Below are 21,336 nucleotides of genomic sequence, written 5' to 3' on the forward strand. Positions count from 1 at the left end.
TTGAACTCTGTACCACTTCTACACCGGGGTGGAAGTACTGGTTTGAAAACGATCATTGGCGATTCAGAGGTGGCTGGAAAATGTAGTAAGTTTGAGGGAAGTAAGTGGCTCCACGCCCTCTGCCCCTCACCCTGCAAATGTGTCTAATACACTTTTATACCAGGGGAGAAAACCTCTGCACATATAGCGGGTGTTCAGGTGTCTGAGATAAACACGTGTGACATCAGGATGATATAAAGGGAGAACTACTGTAGAGGTGATCTTGACATATTCTGATATTTCTTCCTTTATTTGCGGCTCCATAAAAGACATTTTATTTTTTTAATTAGGCACAAACTGTGAATGATTCAAAGTACGGGCAGCGAATCAATTCCACGTGAAGTAAGTTTGATTTGGAGCATTGTAGGGGGTGCCGCCAACAACTCGGAGGAAAAGATTATTTATTACCATTAATATATATTTAGTTTATGTTCTGATCTGGGATATTTGTGAAAAGTGTAATCCTCATTATGATTCCTGACCAATGCATTCTAATTAGATCAACAGTAATATATATATCTATCTATCTATATATTTATATTTCTCACAACAGCCACAGGACAGCTTTACATCTCATTAACTTCTCACTGACTATTTTCAGCAGAATTACTGATAAAAATGTGCATCTACGTTTTCCTGAGCTCGCAGCCTCATATCTAACATCTCTCTTGTCGCCCTGGATGCAAGCTGTTGCCATGACAACCCGCAATAATAGAAGCTAATAAATTACAAACGAGATGCTCGTTGAGCAATTATTGTCGTCCTTTATGCAAGTTTCTTGCTAATTTCGCTCATAAGGGAAACCGCAATAAGCAAAGAAGAGATGAGAAGTCTATTTCCAGAGGATATTAGCAAACAAGGAAAAAAAAAAGCTTTCTACCCACTTTTAAAATCAGTGATTAAGTGATTTTGTTATTCCAGGATGTCTAAATTAGATTTTTCGAGCCATTATTTGTTTGTATTTTTTGAGCTGATTGTAGAAGAAAGGTGAAAAATGACAGAAAATTGCTTATAATGGATCTATCTTTAATGTACGTGCCTCACCTGCTGCTGGCACGTGCTATATTTACATGTTCTCTCCGGCTCATACAGTGCGCAAGACAAAAGCTGTTGGAAGTGTTAGCGATGGAATGATGGATGACGAGAAGTGATCCAACAATCGTTACAGCATCTAGTGTGGAGGTAGAGTACTGTGCAGGACTGTATCGGTGTAGGCCTCAGGTGTACATGCCGCACCTGTATGGTCCCGGTAATATATGATCCTTCCACCTCTTGGTCCATAACTGAGGCAAGCTAACGAATATCACCATTGCCTGTTACCAAATGCCCACACTCCACTTAATACAGGGCCAGAATGAAATGTAGCTGTCTATCAACAGATATATATATATATATATATACACACACACACACACACACACACATACAGCAGGTAAAATAAGTATTGAACACATCAAGAATTTTTCTCAGTAAATATATATTTGTAATGAGGCTATTGTAATGAAATTTTCACCATGCAATCCACACATGCAAAGAAATCAAACCATAGATGTCCATAAACTAGTTATGTGTAATAATATGAAATGACACAGGGAAAAAGTATTGAACACATGAAGAGAGGGAAATGCAAAATCGCATGGAAAGCCAAGACACCAGCTGAAAACTATCAGTAATTAGAAAGCAATCCTGCCCTTTGTCAGTGCAAATTAATATAAACTAGTTCAGTCCCAACTGATGGCCTATAAAAAAGTGTCTCATTACCAAGGTATCAAACACGAAACATCTCATGATGGGTAAAAGCAAAGAGCTCTCTCAAGACCTTATTGTTGCAAAACATACTGATGGCATTGGTTACAGAAGGATTTCTAAACTTCTGAATGTTCCAGTGAGCACTGTTGGGACCATAATCCGGAAGTGGAAAGAACATCATTGCACCATAAACCGCCCACGACCAGGTACTCCTCGCAAGATTTCTGACAGAGGAGTGAAAATAATTATCAGAAGTTTGCTGCACAACATTTCTACTAGCCTGTGAAATACAGGAAGAATAGAGTCTGGTCAGATGAGACCAAAATTGAACTCTTTGGATGCCATAAAACACACGTTTGGAGAAATGGCACTGCACATCACCCCAAAAACACCATACCAACAGTGAAGTTTGGAGGTGGGAACATCATGGTGTGGGGCTGTTTTTTAGCATACAGTACCGGCATACTTCATATAATTAAAGGTAGGATGAATGGAAAAATGTACAGAGACATTCTTGATAAAAATCTGCTGCCACCTCCCAGGATGCTGAAGATGAAATGAGGGTGGAAATTTCTGCAAGACAATGATCACAAACACACAGCCAAGGACACTCTCAAGTGGGGCAGCACAAACGGTGTAATGGTTAGCATTACTGTCTCACAGCACTGAGGTTGTGGGTCGATGCCCACTACGGCTCTAACTGTGTGGAGTTTGTATATTCTCCCTGTGCTTGCGGGGGTTTCCTCCCACACTCCAAAAATATACTGGTAGGTTAATTGGCTACTAACAAAATTACCCCTAGTGTGTATGTGTGTGTGTGTGTGTGTGTGTGTGTGTGTGTGTGTGTGTGTGTGTGTGTGTGTGTGTGTGTGTGTGTGCATGTAATAGGGAATATAGAGTGTAAGCTCCACTGGGGCAGGGACGGATGTGATTGGCCAAATATTCTCTGTAAAGCTCTGCGGAATATGTGTGCGCTATATAAATAACTGGTAGTAATAATAATAATAATTGGTTTCAGAGAAAGAAAATAAAGCTACTAGAATGGCCCAGCCAATCACCTGACTTGAATCCAATTGAAAATCTATGGAAAGAACTAAAGATCAGCGTTCATAGAAGAGGCCACGGAACCTTCAAGATTTGAAGAATTTGGGCGGTTTGACGGCGGGTTCTATTCTGTTCTAAACCCCGGCGGTTTGGTGGCGGGTTCTATTCTGTTCTAAACCCCGGCGGATTGGTGGCAGGTTCTATTCTGTTCTATACACCGGTGGTTTGGTGGCGGTTTTGCAGTGGATTCTAAATGACAGCCATGTTCTATTCTATTCTATAAAGTGTTTTGATGGCAGTTTTGCAGCGGTTTTGGCCTTAGTAAATCTGCAGATAGCAAAACCGCCGCCAAACCACAGTCGAAACACATTTTAGAATATAATAGAATAGGGCTGTCATTTAGAAACCGCTGCAAAACCGCCACCAAACCCCCGGGGTTTAGAACAGAATAGAACCCGCCACCAAACCGCCGGGGTTTAGAATAGAATAGAAACCGAGATCACACCTGAGCAATGCGTGCGACTAGTTTCTCCATACAGGAGGCGTCTTGAAGCGGTCATTACCAACAAAGGCTTTTGTACGAAGTATTAAATAAAATTTCATTAAGCGTGTTCATACTTTTTCCCTGTGTCATTCCACATTATTACACATAACTTAATTTATGGACATATATGGTTTGATTTCTTTGCATGTGTGGATTGCATGGGTTGTTGCTGACATTGGTGAAAAACAATAACCCCATTCAGGGCCGGCTCCAGGGGTCTGAGCACCCTGTGCCGACCCTCCCCAGTGCGCCCTATATTCGCACGTGGTGAAAATGGGTGTGTGGCCTAATTACCATAGGCCACGCCCCCTATTTGACGTTATTAGGAGGCGTGCCCACCTCCAAATAACATCAGGCTGGGGGGAGCCTCACTAGCTGGGCTTCCCCCAGCCCCTCTTCCGTCACTGAATGAATGTCGCGCGCATGCGCACAGCATCCATTCAGAGTCTCCGGGTTCTGGCACCGCCGCACAGCTGCGGTGGTGGGGGTCCCCAACCTCCCAATTTGACCACCCGCGGGCCACTTCGGTCCACGGGTGGAACAGCAGGGACAGTACTGTCCCGCTGAAAACGGGATGTTGGGGAGGGGTGCGCCCTCTATGGGTGGCGCCCCTGTGCGACCGCACAGGTCGAACACCCCTAGAGCCGGCCCTAGCCCCATTAGAAATATATTTACTGAGAAAAATGTTGATGTGTTCAATACTTATTTTACTCGCTGTATGTATGTGTATATAAAAAATATATATATATATAATTAAATTACCTGACTCACTAGCGTCCAGCCCAAACCCCTGGACCTAGACACATGAAAATCCCACTACGAAGGGAATTTTCAAAATTCGACTGCTAAGGGGATGAAAAGTGCTAAAATGTTTTCTCTCCCTGTGCAGTGTCCTGCCTGACTGACTGTGCTACAGCCACGATGAGTCAAACGCTAATGGTGCGTACACACTGGGCGATATTACTGTGCGAATGCACAATTACGACATCGTAATTGTGCAATTGCTCAGTAATCGTGCACTATAATGTCAGAAACGCCCAGCGATGCGCGTTCCCGCAGGTCGTTTCCGACATTGTCCATCGCCTGAACATGCAGGCCAATCTGCTGATAATGACAGATTGGCCATGTTCAGGAGTGATGGAGGGTACCTGCACTGAACGACTGATCGTTCAGTGTAGGCACTACAGGGGGATCAGGAACGACTGCACGATTACACTGTCGTAATCGTACTCTTTCCTAATCGCCCAGTGTTTACACACCTTAACAGTCATCCCAAGTGCTGCCGAAAAGCACTGGCAGTTGGTGTGGTTCCCTATTTGAATAGTGAGGGAAGGGAATGTGTTACTACAGAGGTGAGGGAAGGTTATGTGTTACTACAGAGGTGAGAGAGGGGAATTTATAATGTGTTACTATGGGGTGAAGGAAGGTAATGTGTTACAACATGGGCGAGGGAGGGGAATAAGTTACTACAGGTGTGAGTGAGAGAAAGGTGTTACTATAGAGGTGAAGGAGTGGAATGTGTTAGTACACAGGTGAGGGAGGGTAATGTCTTACTATAGCAGTGATGTATTACTATAGAGATGAAGGATTAGTGTGTTAATGGAGTGGTGAGATGGAAAAGGTAAATATCTACGGTCTACCCGGGGGAAACCGGGTCCATCAGCTAGTGTAATATAAAAAAAGAATGCTGTTCACCACTTCCAAAATTTTCAAGGGGTGCACAGTAAAGGGCAACCAGGACACTCCAATTAAGTAAAAAGAAGAACAGCAGTCTCCAAAATAAAAAGGGCCCCCAAGTGATAAATTCTATGTAATATTGTGTGTCCCTTCCTCCAAAGAGTAAAATGGTCACACAAAGCCCCCTCTGCGATGTCTCCTTCCTGGATATCGTTTTTCAATGAGCAAATACCTCTTGGACTAATGTCCGACGCAATATATAACATGGCAGTGGAGATTATTAGCGGGAATAAAAAGGGACTCTCCACTGACATCTAACATTGTGCCGGACATTAGTCCAAGAGGTATACAGCCCAACTGCAAGCTTCAAAGAACCGGGTTTGGGACTTGCCCGATGGTTTTATAACATTTGGTAGGAGGACTGTACCTTGGTAATGGTAGGAGCATTTGTGGTTGCTATGAATAGCACTGCACTGTATCTACACGATTATGTGAGTTATTTGGAATAGTAAAATGTTATGTTGTGCCATACAGTGCTGCACCCGTGCACTTGTGTTCCTTGTCTATGTACGTGGAGGAGGATTTATAGGAGGGTCTTCTATTGAAACATGAAAGAGGTACCAGCAATTACTGATATGCTCATTGAATAACGATATCCAGGAAGGAAACATCGCAGAGGGGGCTTTGTGTGAACAATGTACTCTTTGGGGGGAGGGTCACACAATATTATTTAGAATGTATCACTTGTGGTGCCAATCCCACTAACAGTATTACACTGCGTTGTGTTTTTCATGTTATATGAATACACGTTGTCAGTGGAAGCACATCTGTACATCAACACTCAACATTAGACACAAGATAGTTCATACATCCAACTTATGTATGATCTTACCTTAGGCTATATAATGATATGTCTGACAGATGTAGTGACAGACATAAACAGAGAGTATATACAGTACACAGTTCCTGGCCGGTGGCTGATAAGTGAATGTTCTGTGACCGGCAAGAACCTGTATACCCTGGCTGTGTGACATCACAATCACTGTCTGATGTAATCAGTTACATGATCAGCTATTACACCCGCTGCCTCCTGTAATGGGATGGGAGGAATTACATGCCTGTTTAGAATGGACACTAACCCTTTTTTTTTGTTTTTAGATATTATTTAATCTCAGAATCCGATTTATGTTACCATTAATGTCCACTGTGAAATCATATTATTATTTCATGGATTTCTAACTAGTGTCTTCAGGTTATACCTCGTACCTCGCATTGGGGACTCATGCAGGAGATCTTTATCCTGGGTTCGCTCACATTTTTAAATGACAATGTATGATTACTGTACAATTTTACATGACATTATTTGTGTATATGGCAAATATACCATGTATAACCTTTTTGTGGATAAATGTCTGGTTACATAGCTGGGAAAAGCCGGGTCGTACAGATGCAAGTGTTTAGGTAATGTTGGAATAATATACTGTAAAGAGCCTGTTTAGTATTTCTGCAGTAACGCCAGAAAACATGTAATAAATCCCCTCTCACTTGTTTGTACATAGATTATTCCTATGTGTGGGGATAAAGGAATGCTCGTTTTCACATGTGACACTTAACCCTCGAAGATTAATTTGCCGTACAAGATGAAACGGCTCCATACATTGACTGCTGCGTACCTGGAACGGATGCTTACGTTATTCAGACTTGTTGGTAAGGATAAGCGTTGAAAATTGTTTTTGTTCTAATTCATATAGTGCATCTATAGTGCTGGCCCCATAATAATCCAGGTGAGGCAAATAGTGTTATATTTATCTTATATGTTGCGAATAGCAGGACACAGAACACTGTCCTCGAAAGCAGTTATATAGGACGCAAATGAGTTTTATGTGGTAAAAGCATAAAACAATATAAAACCCCACTCAGACGCTTTGCATGCATACAGCCACCTCCGCCGTGTGGGCGTAGATACAGAAATACTAGGACTGGCCCCTTCTGGGAAATAGACAAATGTCATTCATTTGGATTTACAATATGAATGGTGACATTAATCCCTAATACCTATTGACAAGCATTGGCCAGGCTTTATATTAATATATTGAACTCCATTCCATTCATTTCATTTGGCAATTGTATAACTTCCAGCAACTGTATTCAGTGATCTCTACAACAGCAGCGATCGTCAATCAATAGCGCCAAACGCCAGATTCCCGTTATGCTTCTCTGCATGAGTGTAGATGCGTCCGTCTTACATTTGTAGCCAACTGCCTCCTGCTTATTAGGAAGGATTGGTGACGGATTCTAGTAAAATATTATGGGGTCTATTCATAAAGTAGTGAAAAGTCCTGTTTAGCTGAAAATATGGCTCTTCACTGCATTTGGCGATTCATGGAGGGGGTTACCGTGGAGAAGGTTATTCCTGCTTTGTGTATGAATCGCATCAATCTGCTCTCTGTTCCTTCTAATGCGGTACAGATTGGCTGTCTGAGGGTGGCATAATCTGTACCGCAAGCACAAACAGAGCAGGGAAAGCTGCATACTTCCCTGTTGTCTACCTGTCGCTGGCTCCGCCCCCTTTTCCCAGTGTCCTTTGCAGCAGGTCTGACATGACCTGCTGCTCTGGGACGCCGTAGCATGCGCAGCGAGAATACAGACTCCCAATATGGTAGTGGATAGATCCCTTTCCGTAGATGTACCCTGACGTCATCAGTTACTGTCCAAAGTCATTCCTTTCCATCCACGGACATAGAGGGGCAATATAAACCTGTGGCAAGCAAAGCGAGCCACCGTGCCCGAAGCGTGGCGAGCGGTGGAGTTAATGGGCATGGAAACCGCACTTCCGCCCTCACTCACGTCACTTCCAGGTACAAATACTGAAGGAGATCTATACACAACCCACCCGATATGTCTGTCTTCTCGCTGATTTACGGAGGGGACGGATACCGCCTGAAGACGCCGGGCAGGTAATGGCTACTAAACATCACTATGTATAACATCGATGTGATGTGATGCGATATATAGTGATATTTTCAGAAGCCACATCATCTGCTACATGAATAGACCCGTGCTTTTCTGCAAATAACAATCTAACCGTGCCATGCTTTCATGCAACATGTCTGACCGTCTCATATCAATGGGGTCTTCAGAATACCAGAGCTAGCATGGAATCATGCAGTAACAACACAACAGATTAACAGAAATAAGAGCTAGAAATACATTACGGAGTCCTGTAACCCAGGTATCTGCGTAGCTCAGTTTTTAACTTTTTTTTCCCCTCTTATTTATGCAGTTTAAAAAAATGAAAGCAAATGAATGACTGGATATAATGGGCATCACCTCAATGCCATCACACAGAGCTAAAGGTGGCGCCCCCTCCAGTTACTGCACAGAAAGGATTCCTTACAGTCACAGCAGTAAAAGAAAGTGTACATGTTATCTGACCTGTGCATGAAGGCTGTTGGAGGGCTGGTTCGGGGAATAGGGTCCTCCCAAGTCGTTCCTGAGCAGATTATCACTGTGCATTTTGGTTTTCAGGCAGGTGATATACCGGTTGCAGAAATCCTTGCACAATTCATTCACCTTCTCTAGTTCTAGCAGATGGATCCTGAGAACCTGAATCGCCTTCACCATCTGAAAGAGCCAAGATATTCCATGATACAAACTAGCACCGTGCCAAAACAGTTATATATCAAATTATCGTAAGAAAACAATGACTGTAGAAGGTGATTATTGTCTAGCTGATACAATGCAGTGAATAGAATACTAGCGTTATTAACCAGTGACCAGTGCTCCTTAGTCCTTATACCAATAGGCACTTGATTTGTGTTATAAATCTTAAAGGATCCAGTGAAAGTGACAGATCTAAATGTATGTGACATGTGGCTGTTAGCTGTGTTTCCGATCACATTCTCAGAGGTCCCTGGAGGTTGCCTTGGCCTCCCCAATGTATTCAGTTGTAGCAAACCCAATGGATGGATCAGGAAGAGTAAAAAATAAACCCCACTGCTACAAAGCTTCCAAACAGGAGTAATGCAGCAAGTGAGTATAGAGATACATGAAAGTATGGTTTCCATTAATGCTACGAGTGAGTATAGGGATACAGGAAAGCATGGTTTCCATTAATGCTACGAGTGAGTATGGGGATACAGGAAAGCATGGTTTCCATTAATGCAGCAAGTGAGTATGGGGATACAGGAAAGCATGGTTTCCATTAATGCTACGAGTGAGTATGGGGATACAGGAAAGCATGGTTTCCATTAATGCTACGAGTGAGTATGGGGATACTGGAAAGCATGGTTTCCATTAATGCAGCAAGTGAGTATGGGGATACAGGAAAGCATGGTTTCCATTAATGCAGCAAGTGAGTATGGGGATACAGGAAAGCATGGTTTCCATTAATACTACGAGTGAGTATGGAGATACAGGAAAGCATGGTTTCCATTAATGCTACGAGTGAGTATGGGGATACAGGAAAGCATGGTTTCCATTAATGCTACGAGTGAGTATGGGGACACAGGAAAGCATGGTTTCCATTAATGCAGCAAGTGAGTATGGGGACACAGGAAAGCATGGTTTCCATTAATGCAGCAAGTGAGTATGGGGATACAGGAAAGCATGGTTTCCATTAATGCTACGAGTGAGTATGGGGACACAGGAAAGCATGGTTTCCATTAATGCAGCAAGTGAGTATGGAGATACAGGAAAGCATGGTTTCCATTAATGCTACGAGTGAGTATGGGGATACAGGAAAGCATGGTTTCCATTAATGCTACGAGTGAGTAAGGGGATACAGGAAAGCATGGTTTCCAATAATACAGCAAGTGAGTATGGGGATACAGGAAAGCATGGTTTCCATTAATGCTACGAGTGAGTATGGGGATACAGGAAAGCATGGTTTCCATTAATGCTGCAAGTGAGTATGGGGATACAGGAAAGCATGGTTTCCATTAATGCAGCAAGTGAGTATGGGGATACAGGAAAGCATGGTTTCCATTAATGCTACCAGTGAGTATGGGGATACAGGAAAGCATGGGTTCCATTAATGCTGCAAGTGAGTATGGGGATACAGGAAAGCATGGTTTTCATTTCCACATCCACATGAAATAGACCCCAGTAGGGATGATACCTAACAGGCAGACGAGACCTAATGCAATTTGAAAAACAATAAAAAATGTAGTATGAGAAAGAAATTCTGGGTATTGTACACTGTGATATAAGTTTCATAAAGCATCATCACATGTGTGTACAGCTGCATCTCTACAAGAACCTTGCACAGAAGTCAAATCTCCACTGGAATATCCCTTGCACTATTCACTCTGCTAATCAGGCTCAGGTTACACAGACCGTAGACAACAGCATAACCCCAAAAAGTAGGTTCATGGCTGAAAATTGACTTTTTTGTTTTAAATATTAGGCCTATAATTAGGATTGTGGGTATGATTAACATTCTCAGCTGATTACTATGAATACAAAACTATGAAATAGAGAACTAATCAGTCTTAAACTTTAAATATTCACAACATACTTTCATTACACCGTCCATTTAATGGTTGCAGCAATACACCCCGGGAGCCCACCATTGCCAATACTGGCTGTAGTTAAGATACTGAATGGTCAGCAGTATGAACATACTATTCCTCTGGGTATTAATGATGTGCTCATGGACCCTTTGTAAGCTGCTTGCATAGACCCTGGTGTAACTCTGCCTCTGACTGTGGTGAGATGTATACTGGGCCAGGTCACTGGTACTACACATGAAGAAGCACTAATTGGACAGTTAGCTGAATGGGCAGCCACATCTTATGGCTTGTACTATGTGTGAAATGCGTGGGGTAACAAAGGTTGATGAAGTGTTAGTCCTGTAAGCTCCTGGGATAACAGCTCCCTTCATACACAGCTGTAGCACGCTAGCCCTTCAACACCCAAGTACCCACACCAATCTCACGCTGCCCTTTTAGATGCAACATAGCATGTATCAGTGGACACGTAAAACCTCATTGGCACACTGATCTCCACTCTGTGCCTGTTTTGTGTGGAAGCCCTCTATAGATTGTAAGCATGCGAGCAGGGCCCTTATACCTCTATGTCTATCTGCTATTACCCAGTTTTCTTCTATTAATGTTGTTTCCAATTGTAAAGTGCAACGGAATATGCTGCGCTATAAAGAAACTGTTAAGGTGCGTACACACTGGGCGATTAAAGTGGACGACTGAACGATAACGATATCGTTATCGCTCAGTCGTCCACTTTATCGTCCATTTTTAACACCAAAACGATGAACGATAACTACTATGCGCGTTCCTGCGGGTCGTTCGTCATTATCGTTCATCGGGTAAACATGCAGGCCAACCTGACGATATTGCCAGGTTGCGGCATGTTGGGGAATGGGGGAGAAAGCTGGTCGCTAAACGATATCGTTAATTATATCATTCAGCGGGTGTGCTCAATGTCATTAACGACATTGAGCACACCCTGCCAGAGACACACTAGACGATATCGCTCAGGGAGCATATAGTCTAGTGTGTATGCTCCTTTAGTCTGGAAACATTATTATTACTATCTTTTTTTTTTTTTTTTTTAACACAAACAGACCCAGAGAGTGTTAAAAGAAGAGAGTGAGAATATGTAGTCCTCCACATACTGTGACGTCTGACATGTCATCTGTCAACTTAATTTTAAATTTCCAGAGTTAAAAATCCTTTGTGCATTGATGATTTTATTAAGACTAATTTTTTTTTTTTTTCTATAGAAATTCATGAAAGGAGTCTCTTCATTTAACTCTCTAACATTAAAGCCTATGTTAGAGCCTGCAGACCCATGCTCCAACACTAGGGGTGCCGTGTGGTAGACCCCGGTGAATATATATTGCTAGGATTCCCTGCTTGCCTGAGGTCTAATGTGAGGTATAGTGCACAGTGATCGCACCCCTGTATGTTACGCAAAAGATATTCAAGAGGATTCAAAATGATGCGCAGGACATGTAGGACTGATGAGAAGGATGTCAGAGGACAAAGGCTGGTAGAGGACAAAGGAATTGTGTAAACAGGACCAAGGGAGGGGGGTGACATATCTGACTCCCCTGGTATCATAGCATTAAATCTCCAACATGCAAAACTAAGCCATTCATGTTAATGGGAGCTCTACCAGTCCACATTTTAGAAAGAATAAAGATTTGTAAGTGTAAAAGATTTTACAGACACAATGCCCCTTTAAAGCTAGAGGTGCTGTTCATTTCAATTTACAGTGGAAATACTGTGTGAGCGAGAAAGGACAGAAAGATCTATCTATACGGCACAGACACTGAGTGACATAAATCTCTCAATTAGCTCAGATCATTTGTTGAGCTCTCATTTATGTCGCTGCCTGGCCAAGCAGTATATCTGTCCCCCTGAAGAGTTACAGGCCACTGCAGGACGTGCACAGGATTGTAAAAAACACAGATGCTGAATTAATTGACTGCGTGGCACTCTGCGGCTGATTGAGTTGATAATGGCAAGATCTGACCTTTTTCTATTTTCTAATTATGTGCATCTCGGCTGTGAGGAATACATGATTTCTCTTCTAATGATGGCTAATGTCGCTGGCCTTTTCATCATCTTTACGCCAGAACAATTTTTCAGGATTTACATGGCAGCAAAATAGGTAGAACATAAGGTGGAGACATGGATTTAGCATACTGGGGGCCGAGAGCCATTTCCGGTCAGTTAATATCCCAGCGATGATGCCCAGCACAAATAAATGGGCAGTGCAACAAAAGGTCAATGTCTGAGCATAAAAAAGAGTCTAACTTCTTCGCATCCTTACACAAACTACAAACTTTTCTGCCTCTTATTCACCTCTTGGATATAAACTCACCAGGTACCAGAGACCATAATAGCACTCAGATAATACATTCTAGCTTCTCTTAGAATACATATACTGTGAATTTGATGTTCCACTGTTTCCTAAAATAAAAGATATTATAAACCTGTCTCTTTATATAATGCTCAATCCATAGAATGCTGAATGAAATCTGCAGAAGATGAAAAGTGCCCTGTCCTGTCCCAGAGGATGGACACCTCCTGTCCTGTCCCAGAGGATGGACACTGCCTTGTACTGTCCCACAGGATGGACAATGCCTTGTACTGTCCCACAGGATGGACACTGCCTTGTACTGTCCCACAGGATGGACACTGCCTTGTACTGTCCCAAAGGATGGACACCTCCTGTCCTGTCACACAGGATTGACACCTCCTGTCCTGTCCCACAGGATGGACACTGCCTTGTACTGTCCCAAAGGATGGACACCTCCTGTTCTGTCCCACAGTATGGACACTGCCTTGTAGTCCCACAGGATGGACACTGCCTTGTCCTGTCCCACAGGATGGACACTGCCTTGTCCTGTCCCACAGGATGGACACTGTCTTGTACTGTCCCAGAGGATGGACACCTCCTGTCCTGTCCCAGAGGATGGACACTGCCTTGTACTGTCCCACAGGATGGACAATGCCTTGTTCTATTTCAGAGTATGTATCAATGCTGCTCTCGATTCTCAGGAGGAATCTGGCACTGCCTTTCCAGCCTTTTCCTGTCCCAACGGATGAGTCCTGCCTTTTCCTGTCCCAGCGGATGAATCTTGCCTTTTCCTGTCCCAACGGATGAGTCCTGCCTTTTTCTGCCCCAGCAGATGTCCTGCCTTTTTCTGCCCCAGCAGATGTCCTGCCTTTTCCTGTCCCAGCGGATGAATCCTGCCTTTTCCTGTCCCAGCAGATGAGTCCTGCCTTTTCCTGTCCCAGCAGATGAGTCCTTCCTTTTCCTGTCCCAGCGGATGAGTCCTGCCTTTTCCTGTCCCAGCGGATGAGTCCTGCCTTTTCCTGTCCCAGCGGATGAGTCCTGCCTTTTCCTGTCCCAGCGGATGAGTCCTGCCTTTTCCTGTCCCAGCGGATGAGTCCTGCCTTTTCCTGTCCCAGCGGATGAGTCCTGCCTTTTCCTGTCCCAACGGATGAATCTTGCCTTTTCCTGTCCCAACGGATGAGTCCTGCCTTTTTCTGCCCCAGCAGATGTCCTGCCTTTTCCTGTCCCAGCGGATGAATCCTGCCTTTTCCTGTCCCAGCAGAGAAATCCTGCCTTTTCCTGTCCCAGCGGATGAGTCCTGCCTTTTCGTGTCCCAGTGGATGAATCTTGCCTTTTCCTGTCCCAACGGATGAATCCTGCCTTTTCCTGTCCCAGCAGAGAAATTCTGCCTTTTCCTGTCCCAGCGGATGAATCCTGCCTTTTCCTGTCCCAGCGGATGAATCCTGCCTTTTCCTGTCCCAGCGGATGAGTCCTGCCTTTTCCTGTCCCAGCGGATGAATCCTGCCTTTTCCTGTCCCAGCGGATGAATCCTGCCTTTTCCTGTCCCAGCGGATGAATCCTGCCTTTTCCTGTCCCAGCAGAGAAATCCTGCCTTTTCCTGTCCCAGTGGATGAATCCTGCCTTTTCCTGTCCCAGCGGATGAGTCCTGCCTTTTCCTGTCCCAGCGGATGAGTCCTGCCTTTTCCTGTCCCAGCGGATGAATCCTGCCTTTTCCGGTCCCAGCAGATGAATCCTGCCTTTTCCTGTCCCAGCAGATGAATCCTGCCTTTTCCTGTCCCAGCGGATGAATCCTGCCTTTTCCTGTCCCAGAGGATGGATAAATACTGACCCCTACTGTCTTAAATAAGAATCTTTAAGCAAAGGTGGCTGCAACTAGATCACATATCGCAGCTGTAAAATGAGTTTACTGAAAAACAAACAAAAAAAGACACCAGTAGCACGTGGTGGTCTACGTCATAAATGCTACCTGCACTTATTTATTTTTCTTGCGGAATCCACATTTGCTATTAGACTTCACTAAAACGTAGAAAACCTCTCTCATACATCACATACCACTCATTATGTACTAAAAAGAAATTTGCAAGAACACGCACACAAAAGCATGCACGGACATTTCAGCTAACCACAAGCACTTCACTTGCAACAGTCATCATCATAATTATTGTTCATTTACACTTGTTTTGCAAAACCCTGGAAAAATATGACTTGTACAAGCGTATAGAGTATACCTCCCTGTGCCTCCCTGCATGTTAGCAATTACACAAACACGCCTATGTCAGCCCATCCCTACCTGGTTCCCGCCTCTACAGGTGCAAGTGTTCAATGGCGCATATGAACACGGCCTGTTATCTGGGCCTGCGCAGAGCGATTTTACCCTACTGGAGCGGTTCTCACTGTGCATCAGCCCCACAGTGCTTTTCCCCACACACATTTTTTTGTCCATGTACACAGAGGTGGGAACAAATAGGCCTCAGCCTATACCAGTGGTTCCCAAACTTTTTGAAATCACGGCACCCTAGAGTATCAGCATTGTTTTCACGGCACCCCTGGGCCAAAAGTTTATTAGAAAATTCTGAATAAAATGTAGTAAAGTAAATTGTGTCATCCTTATGTTCAGTTATGTGGTGGGGACAGGTTTGTGCTTCTGTTTGTCCATATATTTACATTACATAGACCATAAATCATTTGATTTAGTGCTGGACCACCAACCTGAGGCACCCCTGCAAGTGTCCCGAGGCCCCCCAGGGTGCCTAGGCACACTGTTTGGGAACCACTGGCCTATACTATGAAAGGAAACACTTTCAGATGCACTAGACCTGGTTATATTAGGAACGTGCTCTTTTAGGTGCAATTTGGCAAACATAATAAAAATTAAGACAATCTTGATGTCACCTTACGCTCATGTTATATTTAAGTCAAGACTGAGGCTAAACCAAGCAGTATTTTAGGTGAAACCCAGAAACACTGAAATGAATGAAGGTGATGGGACCTAAAAAGTTTCAGTCTTGACTTTGAGGTGATGTTTATACTTTTTCCACCGTGCACGTTTCCAGACAGACTGGTAACTCGCAAAAGGTCGTGTGGTTTGCAAATGACCTCTATTGTCCACGTTACTGGGCACACTACGGACAAATGCTGGGCCTGACAATCCAGCGGAGAGTCCGTCATACTAGTGAGATGCACTCACCTAGATCTCTAACACATGCAAAGTACTGGTGATCACGATCCCAGGAAGCGTCTGGGAGATAGCAGCTTCATCATTTAGACGTTTGCAGGATCAGTGATTAGGGAAGCATGGCAGGTACTAAAACACAGTTGCCAGAGCGTGTACACAAACTCATTGAGATTTGTAATCTGGCCTGCCTTCTAAACTAGAAATTACCATTTGGTTTACTAAAAGCCAGTAGTAAACATTGATCTAATAAATCACAGCGAAACCGCTGACTGCAATGTTTCCTCCACCCAACGTAACCAACCGGCTTTACCCTTGATGTGGACATCCCTCACTGTGAAGACAAAGTGTTACCACTTCTCCCCCTGTTACGCTATTTAATCTTTACTGCCCACATCCATACACGATAAGCTCTTTTACGCAGCAATATCAAATTACATTTTTATTATGTTTTATTTAGGCAGCTCCAATATATTCCGCAGAGCTGTACACCTTATTTCATAATCAGGGAATTCTATGGCCACAATACAAAATGTGCATCCCGGATGTACCAACTCCTACACAGAAGAGGGGAAAGAGAAAGCTAGGTACACAATATGCAATAATCAACCTGTGCAGTTGATTTTTGGCTGTTCGGTCCGATAATAGAACAGTTTACACACAGCATCCAGCGCCGATTACCAGTTACAAACCAGGTTGTTGCTTAGGAATGAGCAGCACAGTGTATAATGACCACAGTTGTTGGTTGTGACATCACTTAAGGTCAGATACAGAGCGTGCACCTGAGTTACAGCGTTGAGCATTGATATGTATAATGACACGGATGTTGGTTGTGACATCACTTAAGGTCAGATACAGAGCTTGCACCTGAGTTACAGCGTTGCACATTGATATGCACAATGACACGGATGTTGGTTGTGACATCACTTAAGGTCAGATACAGAGCGTGCACCTGAGTTACAGCGTTGCACATTGATATGTACAATGACACGGATGTTGGTTGTGACATCACATAAGGTCACCTGAGTTACAGCGCTGCACATTGATATGTACAATGACACGGATGTTGGTTGTGACATCACTTAAGGTCATCTGAGTTAGAGCCCTGCACATTGATATGTACAATGACACGGATGTTGGTTGGACCTGGAAGGAATGATACAATCATTCAGGAATATGCGGCAGATTCCGCACAATGCTACACAGCCTATGACATGAGCTGTAGTGTGGACTGTCCTGCGGAGAATAAGATTTCCTCATCCCCAGGATGCTGCAGGGAAACTTGGGCACACAAGCAAATTTGCATAGCCGTGTAGGTGGGTATCCGGTCTGCAGATATACAGTAAAAAGCTAGACAATGTCTTGATAGACACCAGATGTTAGACAGACAAAAGGTCGACACAGTAAAGGTCGACAGTGTGAAAATGGCCGACCTGAAAATGGTCGACACATGATGATTTTTTTTATGGTTAGGTACTTACAATTACAATTCTATTTTATTTGTCATTGACCGCACAAGTGATGCCAACGAAAAAACAATACAACACATACCATATAGTAAGACAGGCAGCAAAATTACACTGTAATACAACACCATATAACTATTTAAGCTAACCGTTTAACATACGCACGGCTGCAGGAAAAAAACTATTGTGCCAACGCCTTGTGCGAGTGCGCAACGCTCTAAAACGCCTATTTGATGGCAATTTCTCAAAAAGAACGTGATTAGGATGGCTGGAATCTGCTAAGATAGAAGTAGTTTTCTTCCGGAGCCTTTTATCATATATCTCCTGTGTGCACGGTAGCACCACTCCAATGATTTTACTATCTGTTCCAACCACCCTATTCCACGCCCTCCGCTCAGCCACAGTACAATCCCCGTACCAAGCAACAATACCATAAGTCAAAACGCTTTCCACAATGCTCCGGTAAAAATGTAAAAGGGTTCCCCTACTCACACACGCAGATCGCAAGCGGCGCAGAAAAAACAAACGTTGATGCGCCGTCTTAACCAAGAAGGCTGAGTTTAAGGACCATGACAAAGTGTTTGAGACATAAAACCCCAACAACTTAAGGGAGGGTACTACCTCAATGGTCAAACCGCCTACACACACCGGGGTCCTTCTAGTAGTACTACGCTTCCTAAAGTCGATAATCATTTCTTTTGTTTTCATAGTGTTTAAAAGGAGGCAATTTCCCCTGCTCCACTCAAACATACTATCCATCTCAGCTCTATAAGCAAGTTCATCCCCGTTGGTTATTAGACCAACGATAGTGATATCATCCGCAAATTTAATGATCTTAACAGACCGAGACTGGGACACACAATCATGGGTGAACAAAGAATACAGAGCAGGGCTCAAAACACACCCCTGCGGGACTCCCAACATTCAGCACCAACTCCTTGGAGCTACTTTTCCCCAACTTGACCACCTGGGGTCTGTCAGATAAGAAATTTAGCAACCATCTACAAGTAAACCCATTTAGGCCTAAGCCAAAAAGCTTAGTAATCAAAGCACTAGGTACAATAGTGTTAAATGCTGAGCTAAAATCTACACATAAACTCCTTGCATAGGTATCCCTAGTTTCTACGTGGTCTTGCACCTGAAGTAAAACATTTAGGATTACGTCCTCCGTTGATCGATTCGCCCTAAAATCAAACTGCCACGGGTCAAAGCCTGCTACGAACTGAGACTTTACATGGTTTAGCACTAGCACTTATCCCAACGGTTAGGGTTAGGCACCAGGAGGGATGGTCAGGCACCTACCCCGACGCTTAGGCACCAGGAAGAAAGGGTTAGGCACCAAGGGGAGAGTTAGGGTGAAGATTAGGGTTAGATAAAAACAAACAAAACACGTGTCTACCATTTTCATGTTGACCTTTTGACACTGTTGACCTTCCTACATGTCGACCTTTTGTCCCTGTCGACCTATTGCCTGTCTAACATATGGTGTTAACTAGACATTGCCTACCTGCTTTACTGTAGATCTTTCAATCATAACCGTGTAGGTGATGAAAACAACACTCCACATGAAATGTCAATGGCACACTATTTGCTCAGTAATGAAGCATTTGAAGACACTTTCGTGTCATTATACTCTGCAAATATTCCTAAAATGGAATATTTTGGTGTTTAATTACAAAGGCTTTAAATCTCCCATGCCTGCATGAAGAATATAATACCAAAAAAGACCAGCAATATTTAAAAACCAACATAGCGAATTACGTGGTGCTCTGTATGTGTTACGTTTATTACTATTATAAACTTCTGCATGTAACCCACAGATGCTGGGCAGCTTTATCTTTACACTGCAATTTAGGTTTGAATTGGGACACGCCCCTCCCACATCTCCCCACCTGCAGCGCAGCATGGTTCTGCTAAGGTGCAATGTTACCTGCTTTCTGAATGTCTGATAAAGCTTGGGAGAAATCCTGGGGGCGGGCAGGAGACGAGGCGACAGTCACTGACAGAGCGAAGACTGCAGGGAGGACGGTGCTTGGTGAGGGAATAAGGATTGGGGTACATGGAGGAGGAGAGTAGTTGAGGACTTTGTAGATGAGTTTGGGAAAGAGGTCATTGGATGGGTGAGGAGGGAATTATTTGCATGTAGTGTGATACTTTACATGGCATCCGGAAAATATTCACAGCGCTTCACTTTTTCCACATTTTGTTATGTTACAGCCTTATTCCAAACAGGAACAAATTCATTTTTGTCCTAAAAAATTCTACACACAATACCCCATAATGACAATGTGTAAAGTATTTTTGCAAATTTGATTAAAAAAAAAAACAACTAAGAAATCACATGTACATAAGTATTCACGACATTTGCTCAATATTTTGTTGATGCACCTTCGGCAGCAATTACAGCCTCAAGTCTTTTTGGATATGATGCCACAAGCTTGGCACACCTATCTTTGGGCAGTTTCGCCCATTCCTCTTTGCAGCACCTCTCAAGCTCCATCAGGTTGGATGGGGAGCGTCGGTGCACAGCCATTTTCAGATCTCTCCAGAGATGTTCAATCGGATTCAAGTCTGGGCTCAGGCTGGGCCATTCAAGGACATTCACAGAGTTGTCCTGAAGCCACTCCTTTGATATCTTGGCTGTGTGCTTAGGGTCGTTGTCCTGCTGAAAGATGAACCGTCGCCCCAGTCTGCGGTCAAGAGCGCTCTGGAGCAGATTTTCATCCAGGATGTCTCTGTACATTGCTGCATTCATCTTTCCCTCTATCCTGACTATTCTCCCAGTTCCTGCCGCTGAAAAACATCCCCACAGCATGATGCTGCCCCCACCATGCTTCACTCTAGGAATAGTATTGGCCTGGTGATGAGCGGTGCCTGGTTTCCACCAAACATAACGCCTGGCATTCACGCCAAACAGTTCAATCTTTGTCTCATCAGACCAGAGAATTTTGTTTCTCATGGTCTGAGAGTCCTTCAGGTGCATTTTGGCAAACTCCAGGCGTGCTGCCAAGTGCTTTTTACTAAGGAGTGACTTACGTCTGGCCACTCTACCATACAGGCCTGATTGGTGGATTGCTGCAGAGATGGTTGTTTTCTGGAAGGATCTTCTCTCTCCACAGAGGAATGCTGTAGATCTGAAAGAGTGACCATCGGGTTCTTGGTCACCTCCCTGACTAGGGCCCTTCTCCCACGATTGCTCAGTTTAGACGGCCGGCCAACTCTAGGAAGAGTCCTGGTGGTTCCAAACTTCTTCCATTTACAGATGATGGAGGCCACTTTGTTCATTGGGACCTCCAAAGCTGCAGATATTTTCTGTACCCTTGCCTAGATTTCTGCCTCGGGACAATCCTGACTCAGAGGTCTACAGACAATTCCTTGGACTTCATGCTTGGTTTGTGCTCTGACATGTTATTGCTATCTCTCTGATGGGTTTGTTTTGATTTTTCAGCCTAATGATAGCTTGCTTTCTGCTAGTGACAGCTCTTTGGATCTCATAATGAGAGTCGACAGCAACTGATTCCAAATTCAAATGTCACACCTAGAATCAACTCCAGACCTTTTACCTGCTTAATTGATAATGAAATAACGAGGGAATAGCCCACACCTGTCCATGAAATAGTTTTTGAGTTGATAGTCACATATAGAAACCGTTGTAATTCCTACACCGTTCACCTGATTTGGATGTAATTACCTTCAAATTAAATCTGAAAGTCTGCAGTTAAAGCACATCTTGTTTGTTTCATTTCAAAGCCATTGTGGTGGTGAATAGAGGCCAAAATATGAAAATTCTGTCAATGTCCCAATATTTATGCACCTGA

At 43.7% G+C, this 21,336-nt stretch overlaps 1 protein-coding gene across 10 annotated transcripts in view; it reads right to left on the reverse strand.

The window, feature by feature from the left end:
• PKNOX2 (PBX/knotted 1 homeobox 2) overlaps nt 1-21,336 on the reverse strand; it is a 500,974-nt gene that overhangs the window by 72,245 nt on the left and 407,393 nt on the right. For all 10 annotated transcript variants that reach the window (XM_088481784.1, XM_088481789.1, XM_088481785.1 and 7 more), the window contains one exon: nt 8,489-8,677. In XM_088481784.1, the coding sequence (XP_088337910.1) occupies nt 8,489-8,677 (189 nt within the window). The remainder of the gene's footprint in view (nt 1-8,488; nt 8,678-21,336) is intronic.

The sequence above is a fragment of the Taudactylus pleione genome, unplaced genomic scaffold (assembly GCF_031769625.1).
Source record: "Taudactylus pleione unplaced genomic scaffold, aTauple2 ptg000278l, whole genome shotgun sequence".
In the NCBI taxonomy this organism is placed as follows: domain Eukaryota; kingdom Metazoa; phylum Chordata; class Amphibia; order Anura; family Myobatrachidae; genus Taudactylus; species Taudactylus pleione.